This window comes from Neophocaena asiaeorientalis, unplaced genomic scaffold, assembly GCF_003031525.2.
Source record: "Neophocaena asiaeorientalis asiaeorientalis breed wild unplaced genomic scaffold, Neophocaena_asiaeorientalis_V1.1 scaffold550, whole genome shotgun sequence".
Taxonomy (NCBI): Eukaryota; Metazoa; Chordata; class Mammalia; order Artiodactyla; family Phocoenidae; genus Neophocaena; species Neophocaena asiaeorientalis.
The window spans coordinates 2368918-2395376 of NW_020173396.1; the positions used below are offsets into that span (position 1 = coordinate 2368918).

The 26459-nt window shown below is 43.3% G+C and overlaps 2 protein-coding genes across 2 annotated transcripts in view; both read left to right on the plus strand.

Moving 5' to 3' along the window:
- Nucleotides 1-496: 496 nt before the first annotated feature.
- Nucleotides 497-2464, plus strand: GPR150 (G protein-coupled receptor 150). Its single transcript, XM_024746971.1, has one exon. It carries the CDS (start codon nucleotides 616-618, stop codon nucleotides 1900-1902), a length of 1287 nt encoding a protein of 428 aa, XP_024602739.1. The 5' UTR covers nucleotides 497-615; the 3' UTR covers nucleotides 1903-2464.
- A 16665-nt stretch (nucleotides 2465-19129) lies between these two features.
- RFESD (Rieske Fe-S domain containing) overlaps nucleotides 19130-26459 on the plus strand; it is a 10397-nt gene continuing 3067 nt past the window's right edge. The window contains exons 1-3 of the mRNA XM_024746974.1: nucleotides 19130-20365; nucleotides 25980-26155; nucleotides 26266-26300. Coding sequence (XP_024602742.1) covers nucleotides 25981-26155; nucleotides 26266-26300 — 210 coding nt within the window. The 5' untranslated portion in view covers nucleotides 19130-20365; nucleotide 25980. The remainder of the gene's footprint in view (nucleotides 20366-25979; nucleotides 26156-26265; nucleotides 26301-26459) is intronic.

Below are 26459 nucleotides of genomic sequence, written 5' to 3' on the forward strand. Positions count from 1 at the left end.
TATAGGTTTCTTGGTTTCCTGTTTTTCTCAAGCTAGTGCAGAACCATGGCATTTCAAATCTTTCTCTTCTGTATTTTAATCAAAACTAGTGCCTTTTTTTTTGTTTTTTCTTACTGTCAATCTGAAACCATTTTAAGGGTATAGTCTCAGTCAGGACTTTCCTCTCCAGTGTGCTGGTCCCGGGTTAACGTTGGCCAGGCAAAGCGACCTTCTGTCTGGCTGTGCTATATGTAAACACCCAACGGGAGAGGTTTCTAGAGCCCAGTGGTTCGCGGCTCCCGCGAGGGCTGCACCGGTGCTGCGGCAGAGACTGGAAGGGGATCTACCCGGATTGGGAGGGGAGACGCGGAGAGGAAGGTGGAGAAGAGGAATCATGTGTGTTCCTCGAGCGTACCCCCCCCCCCCCATTTTGAGTGACAAATGACGAGGACAACCTATAAAAACAACTAAGCGCAAAGCTACCTGCATCCATCTCCCTCTCCGTGCGTGTGCGTTTTCAACTAACTTTGGGAACTCGTTAAGACCCGGCATCGCGCCCAGCGGAGCCTCGCCTCCACCTTGGTTTCCCGCGCCCTGCCTGCCCTGTTCGGTACCTCCTCTTCCTCCAGGCTAGGGATGGAGGATCCCTTCAGCCCCTCAACTCCGGCGCCGGCGCCCAACCTCTCCGTACCCATCTCGCTGGGCTGGGGTCTCAACCTGACTTCCGGACAGGGAGCCCCAGTCCCGGGGCCGCCGCCGCCGCCGTCCGGGCCGCCCAGCCGTCGCGTCCGCCTGGTCTTCCTGGGGGTCATCCTGGTGGTGACGGTGGCCGGCAACGCTACGGTGCTGTGCCGCCTGTGCGGGGGCGGCGGGCCCTGGGCAGGTCCCAAGCGTCGCAAGATGGACTTCCTGCTGGTGCAGCTGGCCCTGGCCGACCTGTATGCGTGCGGGGGCACCGCGCTGTCGCAGCTGGCCTGGGAGCTGCTGGGCGAGCCGCGCCGGGCCGCGGGCGACCTGGCGTGCCGCTTCGTGCATCTGCTACGGGCATCCGGCCACAGCGCGTCGGCCCACCTCGTGGCGCTCATTGCCCTCGAACGCCAGCGCGCCGTGCGCCGTCCACAGGGCCCGCCGCTGCCCGCGCGCGCCCTCGCCGCCCTGGGCTGGCTGCTGGCGCTGCTGCTGGCGCTGCCCCCGGCCTTCGTGGTGCGCGGGGGCGCCCCCTCGCAGCCGCCCGCCGCGCCCCCGGCCGCTCGCGCGTGGCCCGGGGAGCGTCGCTGCCGCGACATCTTCGCGCCGCTACCGCGCTGGCACCTGATGGTCTACGCGCTCTATGAGGCCATCACGGGCTTCGTGGCGCCGGTCGCGGTCATGGGCATCGCTGGCAGCCGCCTGCTCTGCGCCTGGCGGCAGCGCCCGCCCCAGGCCCCATCGGCCGCGGCGCCCAGTCCCGGCCAAGCCCCCGCGCCCAACGCGCTGCCCCGCGCCAAGGTCCAGAGCCTGAAGATGAGCCTGGTGCTGGCGCTGCTGTTCGTGGGGTGCGAGCTGCCCTACTTCGCTGCCCGGCTGGCGGCCACGTGGTCGTCTGGGCTGATGGGAGACTGGGAGGCCGAGGACTTAGCGGTGGCCCTGCGCCTCCTGGGGGTGGCCAACAGCGCTCTCAATCCCTTCGTCTACCTGTTCTTCCAGGCGGGCGACTGTCAGCTCCGGCGGTGCTGGCGGAAGCGCCTGGGTGCAGTGTGCTGCCCGCGGGAGGGAGTCGCGGAGGACGACGAGGGCGCCCGGGGCCACCAGGCACTCCACCGCCACCGCTGGCCCCACCCACATTATCACCACGCTCGGCGGGATCAGCCGGAGGAGGGTTACTTGCGCCCACCCCCGCCGCGTCCTCGGTCGCTGCCCTGCTCCTGCGAAAGCGTCTTCTAGGTGTTCGTTGGCCAGAGTCAGGTCATCTGTCGCTGCGGCACCGCCTCCACGGAACACGAGGCCGGCCGGGCTCTATCTAGATCACAACCGTCAGGACCGTCTCCAAGAGCGTTACACTGAAGCTGTCCCCATCCTCCACTCCCCTATTACATTTCTTTCTAATGTTTACATTTTTCTACACTTCCAGGTTCTCTTCTCCTTTTCAGTTCTCACATTTCCCCATCTGGAGACAGAGAGTGAGCCATTTGTTTGTAAAAGCAAAGTTACAGAGTTATTTTTGTAGTTCTTTTTCACTCCCATAGCGTTCTGGATAAGACCATTTGCTTTGGTTAAATTGCCAAGCTTTCATTACTTGCTGTGTTATCATCTATTTTTCCTTGTTTGGGGTCGTGTTTAACTGTAGCTTGGGGACCAGAGAATGTGCCTCTCTTTCCGGGAGGAATATCCTCACATTGCCCTGAGGAGCCTGGAAATTGTACCAGTGATACTGTCAGAAATGTAATCTTGCTGTCACTTCAGAGCCACAGAGTATTTGTAAAATAAAAACATTTCCCACAGAGCAGTTAGGACTTTTTTTTTAACATGGTAATGTGTTTTCTCAGAAGAAAATCAGTGTGGCCTTTATTTCTGGTCTAGCTTCCACTTCAGGAGAAGCCGGGATTGTAGGAGGGAGACATAAAAGCTTGCCTTCCAACCTTTCAAATATGCCCCGTTTCTGTAGGAAATTGTTCCTGTGCCCAGAGCAGCCTCTACAGCTGTGATGCTTTGCACAGGTGGAGCCTCTGAGCAGAATCGCCAGCAGACTAGAGAAGGGAAGCACCTGAGTGGTGCATAGGGGTGAGGCTCACTGTCCCAGGTGGAGCCTTAGGGATATTCGCAGCTAGGAAGAAAGCTGCAACCTCCCAATGCTGCATGGATATATAAAACTCTCTTTTTTACAAATAAAGGCAATGCCTATTGGTGTGGAGTGCTGAGAACAAGGTCAAGGAGCAGATTTAGTCAGTGACCTCCTCCTCCTAACTGTCCTTGGCTCTAGAGAGAAGTGGCAGCTCTTATGAACAAATATCCATCTGTTTACCAATGTTTCATCTGAGAATCTTCAGGCTTTCCATTACAGTGTTTCCTGTTCATGCACAAACGCAGGACTAAGATCCAGAAAGGAGAAATGACTGGTAAAGTTCACTTGTGAAGCCAATGCTCTCTGAGGACTTCCTTGTTTTGTTCATTGATGAATCCCAAACTCTTAAACAAAGTTTGATACATAGTAGGCACACAACACACATTTGTTGATTAATTCATCATATGAATCAGGCATAGATAGAATAGAAAAAAGATTTACAAAAAGAAATCTTCATTAAACTTGGCTTACCTTCCTCCAAAATCTTGTCCAAAAATGTTATATAGTTAGAGGTTTTCCTTCCTCTCTTTCATCCTCCCTACCCTGCTTAGGAAGGTATGGCATGCAATATACCAAGAATAAGCCACCTAAAGAGAAAAGAACACAATTGTCTTCATGAACCTAAATCTGGGTTATAGCATTATTTTTATTCATTAATAAACATTTATTACTCGCTCATTTTGTGCCAAGCAATGTGCTAGGCATTGGAGATGCTAAAATGAGTAAGACACATTTTCCCTCAAAGACCTTATAATCATATGTAGGAGACAATCTGACAAATACAGCACAAAAACAGTCAGATGTGCTTTAATAGGGGTTCCAGTCTGGGTGTCAGGACACTGAAGAAAAACATCTAACAACCTTGGGAGGCTGGGGGATGGTGGGGGTGACCCATCAGATAGGGGAAGGTATTCTATGCAGTTGGGACAAGCATTTGTAAAGCATAAGTGAGAGAGAACGTAGCATGGTTAAGGAATGGCAATAGTTGAAATATCTAGCATTAGGGTGCCTGTGGGGTCTGACCTGATGGGATATGTGGCCACAGAGATCCAGCCCAGACCCAGTGAAGAAAAGTCTGTTTGCCACACCAAGAAAGCCAAAAATAGCCTTTGAAAGATTTAACCAGAGTTGCAATATGATCAGATTTGAATTCTGCAAAGTCATTCCAATGATGGTGTGAAGGATCAACTAATTGGAAGGGGGGAATACCTAGAGGCAGGGATCAAGGAAGAAGCTCAGAGACCTCAAAATATGACCTATAATGTTTTATCACTTAGAATGCTCTCAACAAGGTAATTTAAGCCAACTGAGTCAGATTTTCTGTTTTCTGCAGTTGAGAACACACTAACAGAAAAACAGATACAGCTGGCTTAAATTTATTATCTCACATAACAAGAAGTCCAGTGGTAGGGCTGCTCCAGGATTGGTTAATTGAGTAGCTTCATAACTTCATAACCAAGGGCCTAAATCCTTTTCGTCTTTCTATTCTGCCATCCTGAGCTGGTGGGCTTGACATTAAAGTCAGTTTCCCTTGAGGTCACAAAATGGCTGCTGCAGTTCCAGGCATCACATTCAAACATGACAATGTGCAGAAGAAGATTCTCTCTTCTTTTCACTCTTTATAAGAATGAAGAAACATTTCTTGGATGTCCTGGATAGACTTTCCCACATGGTTCATTGGCCAGTCCATATCTAGACATATCACAGCAAGGGAAACAGGGCCACCATGACTGACTTGGACCTGGAACTGAAGATATGAGTTGCATAGAGAAGGGGTGAAAAATGAGACTCTCATTCTTTCTTTCAGGAAAGAAAGAAGGGGAAATGCTTGTTGGGAGGCCAGACTAAACTTTTACACAATTGCAAAATTGTTAAAGAGATTGATTTTTTAAATCTATTAAAGATTTACAGCTGATTACCATCTAGAAATTAAGAGAAATTTCCATCTGGGTCAAAAATACAGAATTCCAATTCAAGTAGTTAATTTAAAATACAATTAAACTACATTTCCCTAGATTTTGTGGAAGATTTGGTTAAATCCACTTCATACTAAAATGCTTCTCTTCTATAACTAAGAAACTTTCTCTAACTTTAACTATATCTGAAATTTGAAGGTAGATCTAGGTGACTTCGTTCCCATCCCTGGTGGCATTTCTTGGTTAAGAAACTTAAAGCACCACCTCAGAATCATGACCACTGATTCTAGGAATCTACATTGCTATAGACAACTCATAATTTCTGCTCTGTCCCAATCAAGGAAGCCCCCAAAGGTTATTCTAAATTTAGACTCTTCCTAGAGTAGGACATACCACTCAAACTGCACAGCAAAGGGAAATGAGCAGGTGACCCTGAACTTGATCTCTTTTCTAGGTATCACCCAAACAGGAAATGACTAGAGGACCATCAAGACCACATATTTGGAGTTTGGGAGAAAAGAAATAACATCCCCTTCACCCACTGTACATTCCCCTTGGAGTTAGATTTTAACTAAGCTGCTGCAAACAGGTCTGGACTTCAGGACTCCAGAGAGCACTATTTACATAGACAACAATGCAAATGTCACCACAACTTAAAAGACTAAATTCAAATGATTCTGCATTTTTTAAAAAGAACTAGCCACACAGGAATATACAGCTAAAATAAGTAAACATGAGCTATTACATAATTTGAAGGAGAAGATATGTAGAAAACAGCCAGGAGTGTAACTAAAACCACAACTAGCTATAAATCATTTACTAAAAATAGAATAGTCTAGCTCATTTGTGGAAGAGATAGATTTAAAATATTTTTTTCTAAGCCACTTCCTAGGAAACACAAAAGGAAGTAGAAAATTTGAGCAGTTTCTCTCCCATTCCTAAAATTCCCTCGATCAAAGGGAAAACATTAACAAAATACTAATACAAATGAATAGTCTAATTAAATTAAACATGTTTTGCTGAGTTGAGAGGCAGTGTAATATAATGAAAAGAGCAGAGTCTACGGAGCCTAAAGACTTGGACTTGTTTCATCTCTACAACTTAGTGGCTGTGTGACTTTAAGCTGTTTGCTGAATCTTTTTTGTTTTTTTTGTTTTTTGTGGTACGCGGGCCTCTCACTGTTGTGGCCTCTACCGTTGCGGAGCACAGGCTCCGGACGCGCAGGCTCAGTGGCCATGGCTCACAGGCCTAGCTGCTCCGCGGCATGTGGGATCTTCCTGGACCGGGGCACGAACCCGTGTCCCCTGCATCAGCAGGCGGACTCTCAACCACTGCACCACCAGGGAAGCCCTGCTGAATCTTTTTGAGTCTTGGTTTTCTCATCAATAAAATGAGGTTTCTATTACCTTGCTTCATAGGATTCATGTATGTAAAATACTTGATTGCTGGGGAGGCGGGTCCTGTCAGCTTGTCTCTTCAGATTCACCCTAGTATTCAATATATGATAGCTATTGTTATTCTCTAACACTGGGCTATGAGGAATAAAATCCAGCTGAGTAATATCACATGAAATGAAGGAAGGGATATTGGAGAATCTATGAAAGATTAATGCACTCAATGGTGCTACATAGTAATAAGGAAGTTAGGCCTTACAGAAGGGAGAATGCTCACAGTAATTGCCAACTACCTTCCTTGAATCCACTTTTTCTTTTCTAGCAGTTCTCAGGTTCTTATTGCTGCCAAAATCTTGGCTCTCTGTGCACCGATGTCAAATAGAAATATGGAGACGGAGTTTGGAGGAAAGAGGAGAAGTAGCTTTATTTGTTTGCCAGGCAAAGAGGGAACACAGCAGGCTATTGCCTCAAGGACCGTGCCCACCCAGGAGAGGTTAGTGAGGTGTTTTATAGTGTTCAAGGAGCAGGGCATGATTAGCTCATGGACAATTCTTGGATTGGTTGGCATAAAGGTGAAATTTTAAGCATCATCAACCTTCTGGTTTCAACCAGTCTAGGGTCCATGTTCTTGTGGTCAGTGGTTTTCATCTGGAGGGGCTACCTTGCCTGTAAAAACAACTTAGGAATGTGTGTCAGGCCTTTATATCTTTCAGGGAATTGGGAGTTTGGTGATTCTGCAATGTGACAGAATTATAGTCTAAATTGTTACTAGCTCCCCAACCAGCTATTCTTTGTTCCTACATCTTCACATTTCCCAATCATTAACTCTTTTTTTTTAATTTAAAAAAAAATTATTTATTTTGGTTGTGTTGGGTCTTCGTTGCTGCGTGAGGGCTTTCTCTAGTTGTGGCGAGTAGGGGCTACTCTTCGTTGCAGTGCGTGGGCTTCTCATTGCAGTGGCTTCTCTTGTTGCAGAGCATGGGCTCTAGGCACACAGGCTTCAGTAGTTGTGGCACTTGGGCTCAGTAGTTGTGGTTCCTGGGCTCTAGAGTATAGGCTCAGTAGTTGTGGCACAAGGGCTTAGCTGTACCGCAGCATGTGGGATCTCCGTGGACCAGGGCTCGAACACGTGTCCCCTGCATGGGCAGGCGACAATCATTAACTCTTAAGTCAGCATTTTACTCCAAAAGACAAGGACACAGGGGACAGGGGCTTGTACACGGTTTCATTAGCTTATCTATGTCTCTTATGAACAGTCAAATGCTTAGAGGGAAGCTGACCCCTCTCCCACTCTAAGACTGGGCCTTAATTAGTCTAAGCATATCAAAGTAATTCCACCCCCCTACCACCATGTCCCACTCAGAAATGGTCATGTGATCCAGTTAAAACCAATGAGATTGGGGGTAGGGTTATTGGGGCATCTAGGAAGGAAGTCCTTAACTCTTCTGAGAGAGCCATGGGAGCCAGCATGCTCTCTCCATCTCTCTCCCTCCGAAGGTAAATGAGGGAGCATGTAGTGCTGCTGGCTGCTGGCAGCCCACCTCTCACCATGAGGGGCACCAGCCACAAGATGAAGCCAACACTGGATACAGCACACTGGAGAGATGAAAAGAACTAAGATCCTTAATGACCTCACTGAGCTGTAACGGTAAACACCACTGAGGCCGACCTACTGGATGTCCTGTTAAATAAGCTGATATATTTCTTACTGCTTAAGGCAGTTAAACTGGATTTTCTGTTATTTATAGCAGCAAACAGCCTCTAATTGAAGAAGTTTGGCAAGAAAAAGTGTCTCATTTTAGCTTACTTCATGTTATCAAAAAAAATAGGAACATTCCAAGTGTAATTTTATTTAGTCCATCAGCCAGTAGGTACTGAGGGGCTTATGGAATGGGGCAGATGGAAGAAAATCAAAGATGTAACTCTTCTTTTTTTAAAAATTTATACTCTATGAAGAACTATAATTTTTGTGGTAAAGACTTTGTTGAGAAATCTCAACCTGTCATTATTACTGTTATTTGACATTATTTGCAAATTCTTACCATTGGTAATATATTGACTTATTAATTCATTCATTTCAATATTTATTAAAGATCTATCATGTGCAAAGTACTATGTCACTTATCATAGACATATATTACATTTAAAGTTTAGGTTTTGGGGTGTGAACTTAGGCCAACCATTACTGTATTTTCTAAGGCCAGATCTGGAAGTAACAACCCTAAAATGTGCTGGGATAGACTATTATATAATGGCCCCCAGTGAATCACTCTTCTTGATATCCATCCCTTGTGTAATCTTTTCCCACAGAGTCTGGGTTTGGCCATGTGACTTACTTTGGCAATGGACATCAGCAGATCTTTCACAGCAGGGTTTTTTGTTTTGGGGGGTTTTTTTTGGCTGAGTTGGGTCTTCGTTGCTGCACGCGGGCTTTCTCTAGTTGTGGTGAGCAGGGGCTACTCTCCGTTGCGGTGTGCGGCTTCTCATTGCAGTGGCTTCTCTTGTTGCGGAGCACAGGTCCTAGAACGCTCCGGCTTCAGTATCAGTAGTTTGTGGTTCGTGGGCTCTCGAGCACAGGCTCAGTAGTTGTGGCACCTGGGCTTAGTTGCTCCGCGGCATGTGGGATCTTCCTGGACCAGGGATCGAACCCATTTCCCCTGCATTGGCAGGTGGATTCTTAACCACTGTGCCACCAGGGAAGTCCCTCACAAGCAGGGTCGTGATAAGCATTTATGCGTGGGGATTGCCCTCTCAGAAAAGCTGCCCTGAGATGACCATGCCATGAAAAAGGCAAGCAGAGGCCCAGCTACTCAGCCATTCTATCTGGGCGCAGTTCCCAGATGACCCTCCAGCTAAATGCACCCACATGAGTGAGCCCAAGGGAAGCCAAAGGAAGAACCACCATGCTAACCCACAGACTTGTGAGGAATAACAAACCATAGCCATTGAGTGTTAGGGTGGTTTGTTTTGCAGCAACAGTTAACTAAATCATGGGCGGAGTAGTGAAGTGGTGTTGGATGCATTAAAAACGGCAGTCAAAAGACACAGATATCAGAAATCTGGGTTCTAGTCTACAACCACATGTCAAATTGGGAGATTTAACTGCTTACCATGTAATATGATGAGGCCTCATGCTAACTTGAAATGAGAGAACCCCAAGCTCAGTGGATAGAATTAGAGCCCCAACTCTAATCCCGTTTCCACAAGGTGAAATCTCCTTCTATGGCCAAACCCTGGCAGTTCTGGGTATCGTTTTATTAAGCAAGGTACTATTGTCTGCCTTACCAAATACCCATAAGATAAATAATGGGAACCACAACAGTAACAGACAAAATTTATTCAATAATTTCTATGAAGTTTGGCACTTTACAAGCTTTAATTCATTTAATCCTCATAACGACTAAAAGGAATATATCATAACCACCTTCAGTTTATAGATAAGGAAATTGGGTCTACGGATAACTTGCCCAGGATCAAACAGCTAGTAAGTGACAGAGCTGTGGGGTTTTCTGTTTGTTTGTTTTGGGTTTTTTTTCATCATCTGAACAGGTAATAGCCAAGAAGTTTCGCTGAGCCTCAGATAAAGGTCTTGCTTTACAGACTTAGGTGTCTGTTAGAGACACAGCCTAGACATACACAAGTGGGGGACAGGGGTGGGAGAGGGGGGATGTTGGATAAAAATGGCTACCAGAAGGGTGAAATGCATTTTAGAAAAACAGTACCTAATTATGTCAGAGAGTTTCATCATTTCAGCCTCCAAACGATCCAAATAAAGAACTCACTTGCTAGGAATGGAGGAGACTGTTCACCAAAATCCATTCTCCCCTTCTTACGTGGCTGCCCTGCCACAGACTATACTTCCCAGTCTCTCTTGCAGCTAGTTACAGCTCTGTGACCTGTTCTCAGCAATGGAATGTGAGCAAACATGATATGTGTGGCTTCCAGACTTGGGCCTTAAGACATAGGGCTTGGGCTCCTCTGAGCTCTCTTTCCCCTTCCTATTGGCTGGAAGACACAATGATCAGGTTCAGCCATGCAGATGAGGACAACGTCCTAGAGGTTCCTTCAGGATCTTGTGGGAGCACAGACAGCCTAAACTGTTTAGAAGATTATGTGAGAGAAATAAATTTCTGTCTTCTTTAAGCCATGAACTTTGGGAGTCTGTTTATTACAGTAGATTAGTCTTTACCTCAACTAATATTTTGAGGTTGTACTAAATTAGACTAGGAGATGGTCTTGCTCATCAGTTCCAGAGGCCCTCTGTGTTTCCAGGGGAGCTTGGTGTGAACTTAGCTGGAGCCAAGTCTAGAATATGAAACTCCTCAGAGGTCCAAGCTGTCTGAGCCAAACCATACCTGTGAGATGCATCTTTTATTGTCCCCTCAGGAAATACTTTTTTAAAAAAATTTTAATCTAAAAGTTGAGTGTGTTAGAGAAACCTCAAGTCCACAGACATCAATACAGAAGCAGACATCCAAAATGTGGCAGGCTCTCTGGTTGTCCACATGAACATTTCTTATTCTCTTGCCTTGCTAGAAGAATCCTGATTGTGTTCAGAGGGCTAGAAATCACCTGGGAGCATCTTCTTTACTCATATGTCTGATGTCTTGGCTGGGATATTCAAAGCTGGACTCAACAGGAACGTCAACCAGAGTGCCTACATATCGCCCTCCATGTGGCTTTGGCTTTCTCACTGCATGACAGCCAGAGAGTAGTCAAACTTCTCCTAAGGCAGCTCAAGTTTCCAAGAGCAAGTGTTCTAGTGAACAAGCCACATGGCCTTGCCTCAAAAGTCTCACAGTAGCATATCCTCTGTTTCTCCTGGTGGAAGCAGTTCCAAACCTGTCCAGATTCAAAGGCAGAGAACATAAACTCTACCCTCTAAGGGAAGAGGTGTCAAAGAATTTGCAGTCATATTTTAAAACTGCCACACCATCCACCAAGGAAGATAACCCTATCCCCCGCTCTGGGATATATATCGAAGACAACCATGGTAATACCACTCCTCCTGCTAGTTGACTGGTCTGGGGCAATGAAACTAGAGGTAAGACCTTCTGGAGGCTACTGGAAAAGGTTTTGTAACCTTAAATAGTAGATACCAGTAGAGGCAATTCCTCCTCTTTCTCTGGATATTATAGTTTATGGATTTGACCTAAAGCTCTAACAGCCATCTTGCAACCAGAGAGGGAAGATAACCCTAAGAGAAGGCCAACACCTTAATCCTAGAACAGCGGAAAGGTAAAAAAGCCAAGTCTTTGATTATGTAGCTGAGCACCTGAATTAACCAAAGTTTGAGCCATCCAACCTCAGATCTTGTTATGTGAAATAATAAATTTCCTTTTTGTTTAATCACTTTGAATTGCTGTTTTCTCTAAAGGCAGCCAAATGGATATAAGGAATGCATTCTTCCAGGTTCTCCAGAGAAACAGTACATATATATAGAGAGAGAGACAGAGACAGAGAGACAGAGAGAGAAAGAGAGAGGGAGATTGATTCACTATAAGTAACTGGCTGGCCCAAGTGATTACAGAAGCTGAGAAGTCCTACAATCTTCTGTCTGCAGGTTGGAGACCCAGGAGAGTTGGTGGTGTAGTTCAAGATCAAGAGTAGAAGACGAGGCTTCCCTGGTAGCGCAGTGGTTGAGAGTCTGCCTGCCGATGCAGGGGATGTGGGTTTGTGCCCCGGTCTGGGAAGATCACACATGCCGCGGAGCGGCTGGGCCCATGAGCCATAGCCGCTGAGCCTGCGCATCCGGAGCCCGTGCTCCACAACAGTAGAGGCCACAACAGTGAGAGGCCCATGTACCGCAAAAAAAAGAGTATAAGATGGATGTCCCAGATGAGCACTCAGGCAGACAGAGTGAATTCTCCGAATTCTCCCTTCCTCCACTGTTTTGTTCTATTCAGGCCCTCAGTGGATTGCATGATGTCCACCCACATTAGGGAAGACAATCTGCTTTACTCAATCTACCAATCCAAATGCTAATCTCATCCAGAAACACCCACACAGGCACAGGCAGGAATAATGTTTAACCAGACATCTGGGGTGCCCGTGGCCCAGTCAAGTTGATATAAAATTAGCCATCACAATAAACTATGAGGGGATTTCCCGCATGGCACAGTGGTTAAGAATCCACCTGCCAGCGCAGGGGACATGGGTTCAATCCCTGGTCCAAGAAGATTCCACATGCCGCGGAGCAACTAAGCCTGCGAGCCACAACTACTGAGCCCACATGCCACAACTACTGAAGCCCGCATGCCTAGAGCCTGTGCTCTGCAAGAGAAGCCACCGCAATGAGAAGCTCGCTCACCGCAACGAACAGTAGCCCCCGCTCGCCGCAGCTAGAGAAAGCCCACACGCAGCAACAAAGACCCAACGCAGCCAAAAATAAATAAATAAAAAATAGGGGCTTCCCTGGTGGCTCAGTGGTTAAGAATCCACCTGCCAATGCAGGGGACACGGGTTCGAGCCCTGTTCCGGGAAGATCACACACACACCACACACACACACAAAAGAAACTATGAAGTCTCATAACTTCATCCCTAGTAAGAATCGTCAATTATGCTTGCAAATTTGTTTCTCTTCCTTAAAGTGCTCTAAATGATCTATCACTTCATCTAATTCTTTAAGCACAGAAGGATATAGATGATTGAAAATTCAGCCTGTATCATCATCCATGAGGTTATACTAAGAGAAAGGACTTGGGTAACGCAAACTGGACATTCAAGAATCACAATGTAAGCTGTGACCTTCATTCCTCTGGCCAATAAAGTCACACCACTGTTAAGAGCATTAGAATGGTCCCATTGTAAATGATATAGCGAACATTTCCTCAGCCAGCTGGATGAAATTTTTTAAGTATATTTTGAATTTTTCTTTAAGATTTTTACTCTTCACTGAGTATTTATCATTACAGTATATTTCTAAAATGTAGCCACTGAGAGCCTGCCCTAGGCCAGCATGTCCAAGTATACTTTGTGAAGCAGCAGGTGCTTCCATATTAATATATTCTAAAGGAAAAAAGAGTTTCACAGTTAAATGTTTGGACACTAGGTCAAATAGGTTTCCCTCTTTTTTTTTTTTACTTTTTATTATAAAATATACAGAAAACTTGAAGAATAATACAAAAGAATACCCACATATTCACCACTGAGATTCAACAGTTGTTAACATTTTGCCATCTTTGCTTTCATCCATATTTTTGGTTGTTGATTTTGAATAACTTGAAAATTAGTGGCAGACATCATGATATCATTACACCTCACCTCTGAATACTTGAGCATGCATCTCCTAAGACATTCTTGCATAACCACAAAAGCATTATCAAAAAATTAACAATAATTCCCTAATATCAACTAATATCCAGTCCAGATTCAAAAATTCCCTCTTGTCCTCAATATACTTGAATAGATTCTTTTATAACTATATATATATTTTTTTAATTTTTTAATTTATTTTATTTTTGGCTGCGTTGGGCTTCGTTGCTGTGCACAGGCCTTCTCTAGTTGCAGACACGTTTCATGATAATATTTTCTATTTAAAAAAAAAAGATAACTCAATCTTTCTTACAGCATAATCTTTAAAAACATTTTTTAGTTGAAGTATAGTTGATTTACAATAAGTTTCAGGTGTACAACATAGTGATTCAAAATTTTTATACATTGCATTCCATTTAAAGTTATTACAAAATATTGGCTGTATTCCCTGTGCTGTACAATATATTCTTGTAGCTTATTTATTGCATACATAGTAGTTTGTGCTTTTTAATTCCCTACCCCTAACTTGGCTCTCTCCCCTTCCATCTCCCCACTAGTAACCACTAGTTTTTTTCTCTACATTTGTGTCTGTTTCTGTCTTGTTATATTCATTCGTTTTATTTTTTTAGATTCCACATATAAGTGGTAACAGTATTCGTCTTCCTCTGTTTTATTTCACTAAGCATAATACCCTCTAGGTCCATCCATGTTGTTGCAAATGGCAGACTTTCATTCTTTTTTATGGCTGAGTAATATTCCATTGCATATATGTATCACATCTTCTTTATCCATTCATCTGTCGATAGACACTTAGGTTGTTTCCATATTTTGACTATTGTAAATAACACTGCTATGAACATTGGGATGCATGTATCTTTTCAAATTAGTGTTTTCGTTTCCTTCAGACATATACCCAGGAGTAGAATTGCTAGATCATATGGTAATTCTATTTTTAGCTTTCTGAGGAACCTCCATACTGCTCTCCATACTGGTTGCACCAATTTACATTCCCATCAACAGTGCAGGAGGGTTCCCTTTTCTCCACATCCTCGCCAACACTTGCTATTTGTATACTTTTTGATGATAACCATTCTGACAGGTATGAGGTGATATCTCATTGTGGTTTTTGATTTGCATTAAACATTTTTAATTGAGAAGAAGCATAAAACAGCTTGTAGTCCTAGTACAGGTTTGTGTACTCATAGGAATCCTGATAAATTCTGTTTCATATGATTCCCATCAAGAAAGGTATATGGTGGATTTATAGTTTAAATGCTGTATTATTGAGCATATCCGATGTGTACTATGTCTATGAGAACAGAATTTTATGCTTACAATTTTACAAAAAATCTGATAACAGAAATTTCCATAGAGCAGTTTCTGGCTCTACCATTTAAAACTCTGTTTTTCCTCCAGCACTCCCATACTTTCTGAGCCAGACAGCACAGCACATATTCACATGTTAATAGAACCCTAGCCCTCACCTCCATGTCAGCAAATGAGAGTCATTACAGTGGACAGTGGGAGTATTTTTGGAAGCCATTTCTACACTAGGACAGCCAGCAAAAACATAACTATGCACAGAATTGGATGCAAATCATATAAATGATCCCACTAAACCCATGTATTTCCAACTCAACTACCTCTTAGCAAAATTCCTAAAATGCCTGAGTGACAGAAGGAAAAGAGACGAAGGCCTTAATCCATTTAAGTTAAATCATCTCACTTCTGTACATTTTACAGAAATATATGACCACTATTCTTTTCCCTCTTCTCCTTCCTGAACAATTCAGTCCTAAAGCCAGCAGGTGGGACAGAGTAGAGACCCATGCTGGCTGGCTGGGGGAGTGGGGTGACGCACAGTGGCTCAGAGTGGGGTGAAAGCACGAGTGGGGTAGATGTCAACATGGTGGTGGAGTGAGTCTAGCTTGTGCTGAGCGAGAAGGGAGTGGAGTGGCAACCCTACAGGGGCGCAGAGTCGTCTCTGTGATGTTCCTGCCAAAAATGCATGACCTGAATCTAATCATGAGGAAATGTCAGACGAACCTCAACTGAGAGATATTCCACAAAATAAATGTCAGTGTCATGAATGTTAAGGAGAGACTGAGGAACTGCCCCAGCCAAGGAAGCTAAAGAGATATGACAACTAAAGCCAACTTGATTCTGAACTAGGTGTGAGGATTAGATAGTGGGAATATGTCAGTGTTAACTTCCTGATTTTGAGGGTTGTATTGTGGTTCTATAGAAGAATATCCTTTTTTTTTTGGTTGGAGGAAACACACACTAAAGCATTAGGGGCTGATGGGGCATCAGATGGACAACATATTCTCAAATGGCTGTTTGGGGGATAGAGTTCCCTGTATTACTTTTCTGTAATTTTGTATGTTTCCAAATTACATTAAAAGGATATAAAGGACAACCATGTGAACACATTACTAGGGTCCCTTAGGACCTTGGAAAGGGCCCACAAATGCGAGGGGACCTGAAGCATAAGTTTCATTAACCTCACTGCCTCTAACTGCAGCAAATATTATTCTACCCAGTATTGTCTGAAAGGCCAATGTAGCAAAAGACATTTTTCCTATAATATAGTCCTTGCCTTAGTTATGCCTGATTTCTGAGGTCTTTGTGGCCTCCCTACCTCTGCTGAGTCCCAGTGTGGTAGAATAAATATGTTCTGAACATGGTTCAAGGTCAAGGAGCAGCAGTCCGCACCCTAAGGCCCACATCACCTAAGGCGCTCTGAGCTGTGCCTTTGCTGGGCCCACGTAGCTCTGTGCATATTTGCTAAGCCTGGCTCGGTACTAATGGCCGGTGTTTTGCTTCAGGCTCAGGGCAGACTACCCTGGTGTTCACTGACTACACTCCTTTCTCCACACCCCACTTATGGCCAGCTTGTGTTTCATTTGCTTCATGCCCAGGACTTGGAGTTCCACCTGGAAGACAGAAATCAGGAGTGAGCAAGAAGCCTTCTAATTTTTTCTTAAAATCTCCAACCTTCACTCCCTTTTTGGTACGCTCAGCTCAGCCCCTTCCTTCTCCTTTCTACAGATCTGTGTGCCTGCGGAGTACAATCTCACCTGTCTTCTCAAGAGGACAGCTCTAAGGCAGAAGGCGGTAGTTTAATTCAGGAGACTGTTAGCAAGTCCATTTGCCTGCACATTTAACCCACTCCAATCTAGATTTTTATTATAAATACAGCTTACACTTTGATCACTTTCTGTATCTCAGTTGATTCCAAACTCAGGCAGGAAAGAAACGTGTTATTTATTGGGTCCTCTCAAAATCCAACACAAAATCACCTTCCAGAATGATGACAGCAGGTAAGAAGCAGAGTCATTTGAAATACATTTTAGGAAATAGAACTGACAGAACTCAGTGCTGGATTAGATACACATGGTTTTAGGGGTAGCCCTAAAACCAGCTTGTGTTCAGGGATTCACTAAAAGGACTCATGGGACTCATGATATAGTTCTTCTCACGCTAAGATTACAGTTACAATGATGTTGTAAGGACACACAGCTGGATCAAAGGAAAACAAACACAGGTGGAATATGGAAGGATCCATGTGCAGGCTTCCTTATACATGCTCCCTCTCATGAGGGGAGCTAACTCCCCCTTCCTCCAGCAATGAAAATGCAGAAACATGTATGCAATGTTTCTGCCCAGGGAAGCCCATTAGAGACTCAGCACCTAAGGTTCTTATTGGGGGCTGGTCACATAGGCACCTCTGCCCAGCATATATCAAAGTTCCAATCTCCCAGAAGGAAAGCAGGCTGTGGTTAGCATAAACCATACTGTTTGCACAGTTTAGGCACAGTGAGTCACCCTTATTGCTCAGGGAAATTTTTATATCAGTGTAGTAAACGTTTACCAACCGAGTTCCCAGATGCCAGCTAAGGGCCAACCTTGCCAGCAGAGCTTTTTAAGGACAGTAGTCTCAGGTCAGATGTGTTAACTGTTCTGCATAGGAAGAATGAAGAAAAGGGAGATCTCAAGTATGGCATTTAGGTTTCTACCTTAAGCATGTGAATAGACAGTGTTGTCACTTATGGAGATGGAGAAGGCAAAGGAAGAACAGGTTTATGGGAGAAATTTAGTATTTCAATTTTGAACATATAAAATTGGAGACACCTGTGTATGAGACATCAGGTTAAACTACACTGTTGTAATTGTAAACAACCTTAAAATTTCAGTGGCTTAACACCACAAAAGTTTATTTCTCACATTAGTTACATGTCTTTTATGGCTTGACAGAGGTTGGTGAGTTGGGGGTGCTGATAGAGGCTCCACCATCTAGAAAGTCAACTGTGACAGAAAAAGACACAATTGATGAGGTCTCATATCTGTCCTTCTATGCTTCAGTCTGGGAGTGACAGCCTCAACTGACTATAGGTGGGGCTGGGAAATGTGGGCTAGTAGACGGGATGTTTGATGAACACCACTGTTTCTGTCATAATATCCAGGTGGGAATATTACGTAGGCATCCACACACATGAATGTTGTTCAGACTTTCCTTTTCGAGTTGTAAGCAGATAGGTGGTATATAAAGCCACCATCACTTTCTCGTGATCATAATCCCAATGGCCGAATACAGGCAATGTTATCACCCTTTTCTGGTTTGAAGGAGTAGGAAATCCAGATTAACTGATACTCTTCGAGACTCCCTGTAGTGAAACTAGCAACATACAAAGGTTTTCACTAGCTCACAAGATGGACTTTGGCTGAGGACTGAAGGCAGTTTTTGAACCTCTCTGAAGGAAACGTTTGGTCTCAGAAAAGCTCGCCTAGAAACAGCTTGCTGCTAAGAGCAGAGCAGGGGGCTCACACAGGTGGGAAGGGCCATCTGAAACTATTTATAGACAAAGATATTGAGGGGCAAGATCATGGAGGGAAAGCTGTTTTGGGTGACTGGGAACAAAACTCCTGCCAGGGCTACCACTAGGTGTCACTAGTAGGAAAGGGAAGCCTGAAAGAACAAATGGAAGGAACTGACACAAAAATTGGTTCCAAGGAGAGAAGTAGCAACTGCCCCCAAATGTCCTCAGGTAGAACTTTGTGGAAGTGTTGCTCACACTGGCTGGAACTGTCCTACTGCCAAGAAAAGAAAGAAAGGGGTTGGGGGGAAGGAAGGGGAGAGGGAGAAAGGAAGGAAGGAAGGAAAGGAGGGAGGGAGGAAAGGAAAGAAAAGGAAAATGACAGTAGGAATCATGAATTTTATTCTGAACTGTAATGACTTTCAAATGGACTTTATGGGTTCCTGCTGTTAACTCACATGCCTGTGCCTAGGCTAGGCACACACCCAATTGTGCGTGTGAATCTCAGAAGTGGAGAGGGGTCGTTTATTCTGCCTCCCACGACAGCTTTCTAAGCATTTCATATTTTCAGGTGACCAACCACGTTAATACTTTAGGTAGAGATAAAAGAAAGTTTTGCATTTCTCTCTCATTCTTCTTGTGTACCTAAGAGTGCTTATCTACTGAGGTCTCCAATTGATTCAAAATCATATTTAAAGGTCAGTGGATCTAAGATGTGTCTTATTTTAATGCCCGAATTATGCCAAAGAAAAAAAGAAGTACTTTTCATTAAAAATGGCAAACTTATTTAGTCCTTCAATGACACAAGCCGAGGATTGCTAACACGCTCCATGTGCCAATAAAATAATTTGGGACAGCTAAGAGATAATGTAAATTATAATAAATCCAAACATATTTTATTATCACTTTGGTAAAGCGATTCAACAAAACTAGATGGTTAATTTGTACTTGGCTCATTGAAACAAATGGTCAAGAAAGGAAATTATCCCATAAAATATGACTGTCACCCTGAAACTATACTGAAAGAAATAGAAATAGCACTGGAGACAAATCCATTATTCTGAGCTTCTCAATCTTTTACATGTTTTGTCTCATAGAAAAAAATGGCATTTGTATGGCACACTGGGGTAAATGAATAAGGCTCTGGGGCTTCAGCTGCCCCTGGCCTGTTAGGCCTCTCAAGGACCTGAGATCAGTATGTCAGCATATTAAAAATAGATTGTGGGTTTCAACCTTAAGGTCACACTGGAAACACTTGGGAGGTTATAAAAAATATGTCGATTCCCCCTCCTCCCATGACCCGTGGAGATTTCATTGGTTTGGGCATCAGGAGTCCCAGGTGACTAAAGTGTGACCAAAGTTAAGAACCACTGCATTAGGAGATAGCCAAGGAAACTTAAAAAACCTACGAGACTCATCTAGCTTCCAACTTTGAACACAAGTATGAGGTGTGTGGGTTTTGTTTTGTTGTTTTTGTTTTTTTCTCAGAGAAGTATAAAGAGAAAAAACAAAGTTGCAAAGTTCAAAAACTGAAAGTGAAACCCATCTCCCCCAAGTAACCACTCTTAATTTTTTTTAAAGCTTATGTATATATCTACATATTTGTATCTCGGGAAATAATTTTTATTTACACCAAAGAAAGCACATTCCAATGTGCTCTTGAGTATGTGACTACAAAGTAATTCACGTGTCTACACTGTATTTTATTTAACCACTTCCCTGCTGATGCCCAGTTGAGCTACTGTCACTCCTTCCTTGCAATAAACATCTTTATACATAGATTATATGCATCGTGACGAACTCTGGTAAATATTTTTATAAGCTAAATTCCTAAAAGACCCCTGAGTGAGTTTAAAGTCTGGATAAACGTGTTGAGCTCAACAAACATTTAAAAATAAACTGATGGCACCTACGTTTGTCAAACACGATTAAGACTGTCAGTTCGGAGGTCCCGGCGGAGCGCGGGTGGTCGGCTGCCGCTGTCAGGTGGGGTCGTCGGCCAGCTAAACCCCAGATGCCGTCCCGGGGGCGGGGTCACCCGCGCTCGGATCACGTGGGCAGCTTCGTCCCGCCCTGCCCCGCGGAGCTCCACGCGGTGGCCGGAGCCCTGGCTGGCTCAGTAGCCTCACGCGGGGGCGCTGCAGCCGGGTCTCGCGGAGGCGGAGCAGGTGACTTGAGGCAGGTAAGTTCTGTTCTGGCCGCGGGGTTGGGCGGCCGGACGCCGGGCGGGGCTCACGAGGCTGGCTGCTTCCGGCCGGATGGCGGGCCCGGGCTCGGGCTTCCGGCGGCGGCGGCGAGCTGGAGCAGGCGAGGGCGGGTGTAGTGTGGCATTTGCTCCGGGCCCTTCTGAGCACTGCAGCTCTGCCGGCCTCGATGCCGCGTTCCTTAACCGTTAACCCCCAGCGCAGGCTTCCGCCCGTGCACTGCGGGGTCGCCGCGCTTGTTCACCGTCAAGTCTGATCCGCACCCTGGACCTGCCGCCTCCGTGGGCCTTTTTAAACAAGCTTTCCTGGCATTTGTGCGCTCTCGTAAAAACTGCTCCATGGTTTCTGCAGCCCCAGCCGTCCTAGTTATCCGTCTCCTGAAGTCTGCAGGCGGAACGATCAGCCACATCTGGACAGCCACGCTCGGGCTGTCTCTGCGGTTTTTCAGCGCCGGTCGGTCTGAGAACTGCAGGCCGTCTTTACTCAAACGTTAAACACAGCTTGAAGTCCTCGCTCATAAGCTGTCAGAGCTTGCAGCCCTTAGAAATGGCCGCTACCGTGATCGCAGAGTTTCCCACGCTCCGGCCCTACTCTAGACACTCGACTATGGAGAGGCATTTATCCCTCACCACCGCCCTATGTGCAGGGGTTTCTTATAGCTGCTCACCTGCAGCGCAGCGAAATTAGGCGACTTCTCCCAAGTCACGCAGAGCCGGGATTTGAACCCAGGTGAGCGCACCTGGTGCTCAAAGATCTCTAATATCACAGACGACAGTAGGTCCAGGGCGGCTGCGCAACTTGACTAAATTATTAGGGAAGTATTCTGTTTTAAACATTTGTTGACACGACTCTTGCACATTGGCGTTCCTAAATTTAAAAAAATTCAGGACCATCATCTTCGGATATATATATGGTGGATACACACACATATCTTTACTAAAAGGTTTTGTACCTTCAAGATAGTTTACCCGCAGGCCACCTATTTTTATAAATCCGTGGATGCTACTTAGATAAAAAGTTAAGATTTATATATCAGTGTGCACAAAGTTTAGATTCATAATATCTTGGTTTGAATCTTCACTGCTATTTTGTGAGTTTGGGCAAGCTTTTGTTAAAGAAGGTCCTTTACCCTTAGTTTCCTCATCTGGAAGATAGGCATTTTTCTGAGAATTAATGAATTCATCTATGCAAAGAGTCCAAGCACTTGGCACTCACTGAAGGATAGCTAGTTTTATCTGTTATTATTCTGCCATCCAAAGCAATATAAAACTAAGGCATTTCTCTTCTCTGAACCTAAAAGCAAGGGTGTCACCCTGGAGCTACGCATTCTGATAACGTGTAGGCCACGTCCCCAGACTCAGTAAAAGCAACTTTGTGCTTTTGTGCTCAAGAAGAATATCAAATTCCTTTAATTTCATGTTTCTTTTGTCCCACTGCCTTCTAGAAACTTAAGTTATGCTTTTTAAAAATTCAGCCTGAATAGATTCCCTATGCTGGAAAGGTATCTAATAGAGACAGAGGATCCATTTAGCTAATTTGTAATTTTATGTGGTGTTAGCACCTTTAGAAACCTAATTTTAGGCACAGACCAAAAAATATTTCTTGAAGAGAACTGTGGAATAAAATGGCTCATTTGAGAAGGCAGTTTTCTTAATCTGGCTCCCGTACTGGGTAAACCGTTTAATTTTTCACTTTCCTTTTATTCTCTTAAGATTCTACTATCTTAGGGACTTCCCTGGTGGTGCAGTGGTTAAGAATCCGCCTGCCAATGTAGGGGACATGGGTTCAAGCCCTGGTCCAGGAACATCCCACATGCTGCGGAGCAACTAAGCCCATGTGCCACAACTACTGAGCCTGTGCTCTAGAGCCTGCGAGCCACAACTACTGAGCCCGCGCATCACAGCTAGTGAAGCCCGTGTGCCTAGAGCCTGTGCTCCACACGAGAAGCCACAGCAATGAGAAGCCCACGCACCGCAACAAAGAGTAGCCCCTGCTCGCCGCAACTAGAGAAAGCCCATGCGCAGCAACAAAGACCCAACACAGCCATAAATAAATAAATTTATAAAAAATAAAAATAATAAAAAAAGATTCTACTATCTTAAAGTTGACTCAAAACAGGAAATGTGTGGGAGCGTATGAATAGTGCAGCAAAGTAACAGTAATTAAGGTGAACACACTGAGTTGTATTGTTGTATGAATGGACTGTGATATTCACAATATTTAAGAAGAATATGGGTGTTAATTATAAGTAGTCACCAGATATCATAAATAAATAGAGCCACCGATGATGCTTAGAGGGAACAATTATTTGAAGGATGAGATAATACTTTCCTAAGCAAAATGCAAAACTAATCATATTTCTCTGAAATCTTTATCGTTTAGCCCCAGCTTTCTCTGCTCATTTCTTATCAGCCCCTGCAAAGTTGCCTACAGTTTTCCTCAGTTGGGGGAACACCCTGCAAAGACTTTATGTTCTAAGAGACTTAAACGAGGAAGGATAATGTTTGATTCTCACATATTTGGGAGTTGGGTAGAACTTAATTAACTTCTGATGCTACTCCACATCTCATGTGTTTTGTTACTGGCTTGATACTAGTATTTCTTTTCCAGGCTGGAAAAAAAGAAGTAAGAGAACTATTCATTTATTTCCTCCTGTAGTGGCAAGTCTTGAAATAAGCTGTACAAAACTTTCAAATAGTCCATTCATGACCTATGTACAGGCACATTCTCTGAGGATAGAAAGTACCATTTTATTCCTTTTCTTGGATTTCGGATCATTTGCTACATAAATATAAAGTAGGATACAAATATTGAAAAAAAGTAATTTTAAATATAAGACTAAATGTAATATATTGACATTTAAGAAAATTTGTGTTTATTATCCCCTTGCTTTTCTTTGTAAGTTTTCCCTATATACATTTATCCATGAATAATATATTTAGTTTTGCCCCTTTTTCCATTTGATGAAAATGGAAGCATACTCTGAATTCTTAACATTTTTTTCATTTAAAGTTACATTTTTGAAATTAATCCAACTTGACATAGCCATACATTTTTCACTGCTAAACAGCATTGCATTGAATGAGTATAAAAATTATCCATTCTACTGTTGATGGATTTTGAGTTGTTTCCTGTCTTTTGCTGTTATAACCATTCTTGTGCATGTCTCCTGGTGTACCTGTGCACACTTCTCTGGAATACACCTGCAGTGGGATCACTGGGTCATGAATATGTTCAGCTTTACTAGGTAACGCCAGACTGTCGCAACTCTAATTTATGTCATCACTATATCAGTTGCTCCATATGCTCACCAATACTTGTTATATTTTTTTGCCAGTCTGTTGGATAGAGAATAGTATCCTACTTTGACTTTGCTTTACATTTCTTTTGCATTTTCCTACTAATGAGGTTGAGCATCTTTACATGTGATTACTAGCCATTCAAATTTCCTCATCTGTGAAATATTTTTTCACGTCTTTTGCCTATTTTTGTAATGCCTATTTGGCATTTTCTTACTTGTTTATAGGAGTTCTTCATATATTCTGAATCTTAGTCCTTTGTCAGTTATATGTGTTTCATAGTCCATATTTTTCTTGTTCTTTAGCCAATTTCCCCCTCTCCTCTTTTCAGTTCATCTGTCTGTTCCCATTTTTCTTATCATTGTTGCCCCTCTGTTCTGTCACAAAATGTGATAAAGGCTGCACATCCAACAGTGTGGAGTAAATGTTACCACCTGAGTAATTTGTGTACTTTGGGTACCTGCCAAAATCAAGTAAAACCAGATAACCATTTAGAGATGTTGTAATCCAGCCTCTGGTCAGCCATGGCTAACCAAATCTAAATGTTGGATGTACTTCAAGAATTGTATTAGACCTTATTCCCTATTGATACTCCCACTCCAAGTGATTCTGTTGAATTCTGTAATTTGAAAACTCCCAAATTGATATCTTTAGTGATTCTCAATGCTAGTCTCATATATCTGACTTTCGACTTGATATCTCCCTGGACGTCTTTTAAGTACCTCAAACTCACTATGTGCAAAATGTAACTAGTTCCTGATTCTTCCATTCCTGCAAAATATCATTCCTTTCTCAGTCTTCCCAATCACAGTCACAAACCATGTAGTTGCACAAACCTAAAACCTGGGAGCTATCCTTTATTTCTTTTCTGTTGCTCCTTCACTCTAGTTCATGAGCCCAGCCTCTTGTGCCTCACTCAATTTTCTTACTGGGGAGAGGAAGGAGCTTTGAATTCAATGTATAAAGGAAAGCATTACACAAATCGGGTTTAGGAAATAACAGAGATGTCAAATTTGTACACTGAAGTTTGCATTGTTAACCCTTGCTCCATTTATTAGGAGATAAAGGAAAAAGCACCACCCTTTGAGTGGCCTCAATTTTTGTCTTGTGATTTTTATTGCATTACATGCAAAGATTCAAAATATACTCTTGCCTAGGGGAGAAAGCTCTTTGTCAATCCTAAGACACATGGTTCTTTACACTTTTTGAAAGTTATGGACCACCATAATCTGTCTCCTGAGATAGGGAGAAAAAGCAGGAATGTTTCTAGAAACTTTGGGATAGCAACCCTAATGAAAAGAGGATAGGAATAATAGGACAGATTTCAAATTAGAAGTGGAGAAAGAACAAATATAGAAATTCTTGGCAAAACAGGATATATAGTTTTATTCAGAAACTATCACAGGAAAAAAACTTAAATACCCTCATATGGGAGGCCCTTGGGAAAATCCTCTACATGGGGCCTTAAATGCCTGACAATGATATATCTTGATGTTTCTTTCTTATGGAATTAACAGACTATGGCTATGTTCTTAAAGTACACAGAAGTCTCTTTGAAAGGGTTGCTTTCAAAGAAATAGGCTGAATATCTGTGCTAAGAAAAAATTATATTTAGAATACCTACAACTTCTCTAAAATTTATATACTTCTATAAACTAATTGATGAGAAAGTCATCTTTTTGAATGCCCAAATAAGACAGAAGAAAGTAATGACATTTTCTGTGTGAGTTAAGAAAATGGAAGACATCCATTCACACTTACCCCCTTCCACTAGAACACAGTTACTTGGTGGATCTATAAGAGCTGGCTGCCCACTCCAGGCAAAACCAAGTGAGCCACGTCAACCAAGGGGTCCAAGACTATTCAGACTACTGAAAAATCCTACCTTCAGCAGAAGCTGAAAACAACATGGATAATACGCAGATGTTGTTTACCACTGAATTTGAGAGGGAATAAAAGGATAGTGATACTTTAGTGTCTGTATCTTAAATATCTGTTCTGAAATATCTAATGCAATGAAGTGAATCAAGTACTAGTCCAGCCTCAAAGTAGGCAGTCCTCCCTAATTTTGGCAAGTTTTAAGAGCTCTAGCTGACAATCATGACTAACTATAATCCAGTATTTATTTTTTATTTTATATAGCTACAAAAAAGTACCTCCATCAGTCTCAGAGAAATAAGTCTTCTCTTATGATATGATTATCTCTGTGAGTCAAGTGTAGTGGAACTAGTGAAGACCACCTGTAATTTTTTTTCTTTCTCTTTTTGTTTGTGGTTTGTTGTTGTTCAACTAGCATGGATCCTGATGGCTCTGAGCAAGATCCTGAAACGAAGAAATATTCTTCTGTCTGTGTTGGCAGAGAAGAAGATATTAAAAAATCTGAAAGAATGACAGCTGTTGTCCATGACAGAGAAGTGGTCATTTTCTACCACGGAGGAGAATATCATGCTATGGATATTCGCTGTTACCGTAAGATTTTATTTTTCATTTGTAAACCTTGTATTTGTTTACTATCCACGAAACTTCAAAATTTCATTTTGTTTTTTAGTGACTAGATGTAATATTCAATTCCTTTGCAGACTCAGGAGGACCTTTACATTTAGGAGAAATAGAGGTATGTAAAATTAAATCTATTCTCAACAAACTCAGATGTTTCCTATTTATATTCTTACTATATTTACAGTCTCTATTCAAAAATAATTTATATTTGGGTTTGAACTATATATATTTTTGTTTGTTTGTTTTTTTGTGTTTTTTTTTTTTTTTTTCCGGT

What these genes read in the sequence shown, in the direction of transcription:
- GPR150 (XM_024746971.1), top strand. Translation starts at nt 616, where the DNA reads ATGGAGGATCCCTTCAGCCCCTCAACTCCGGCGCCGGCGCCCAACCTC.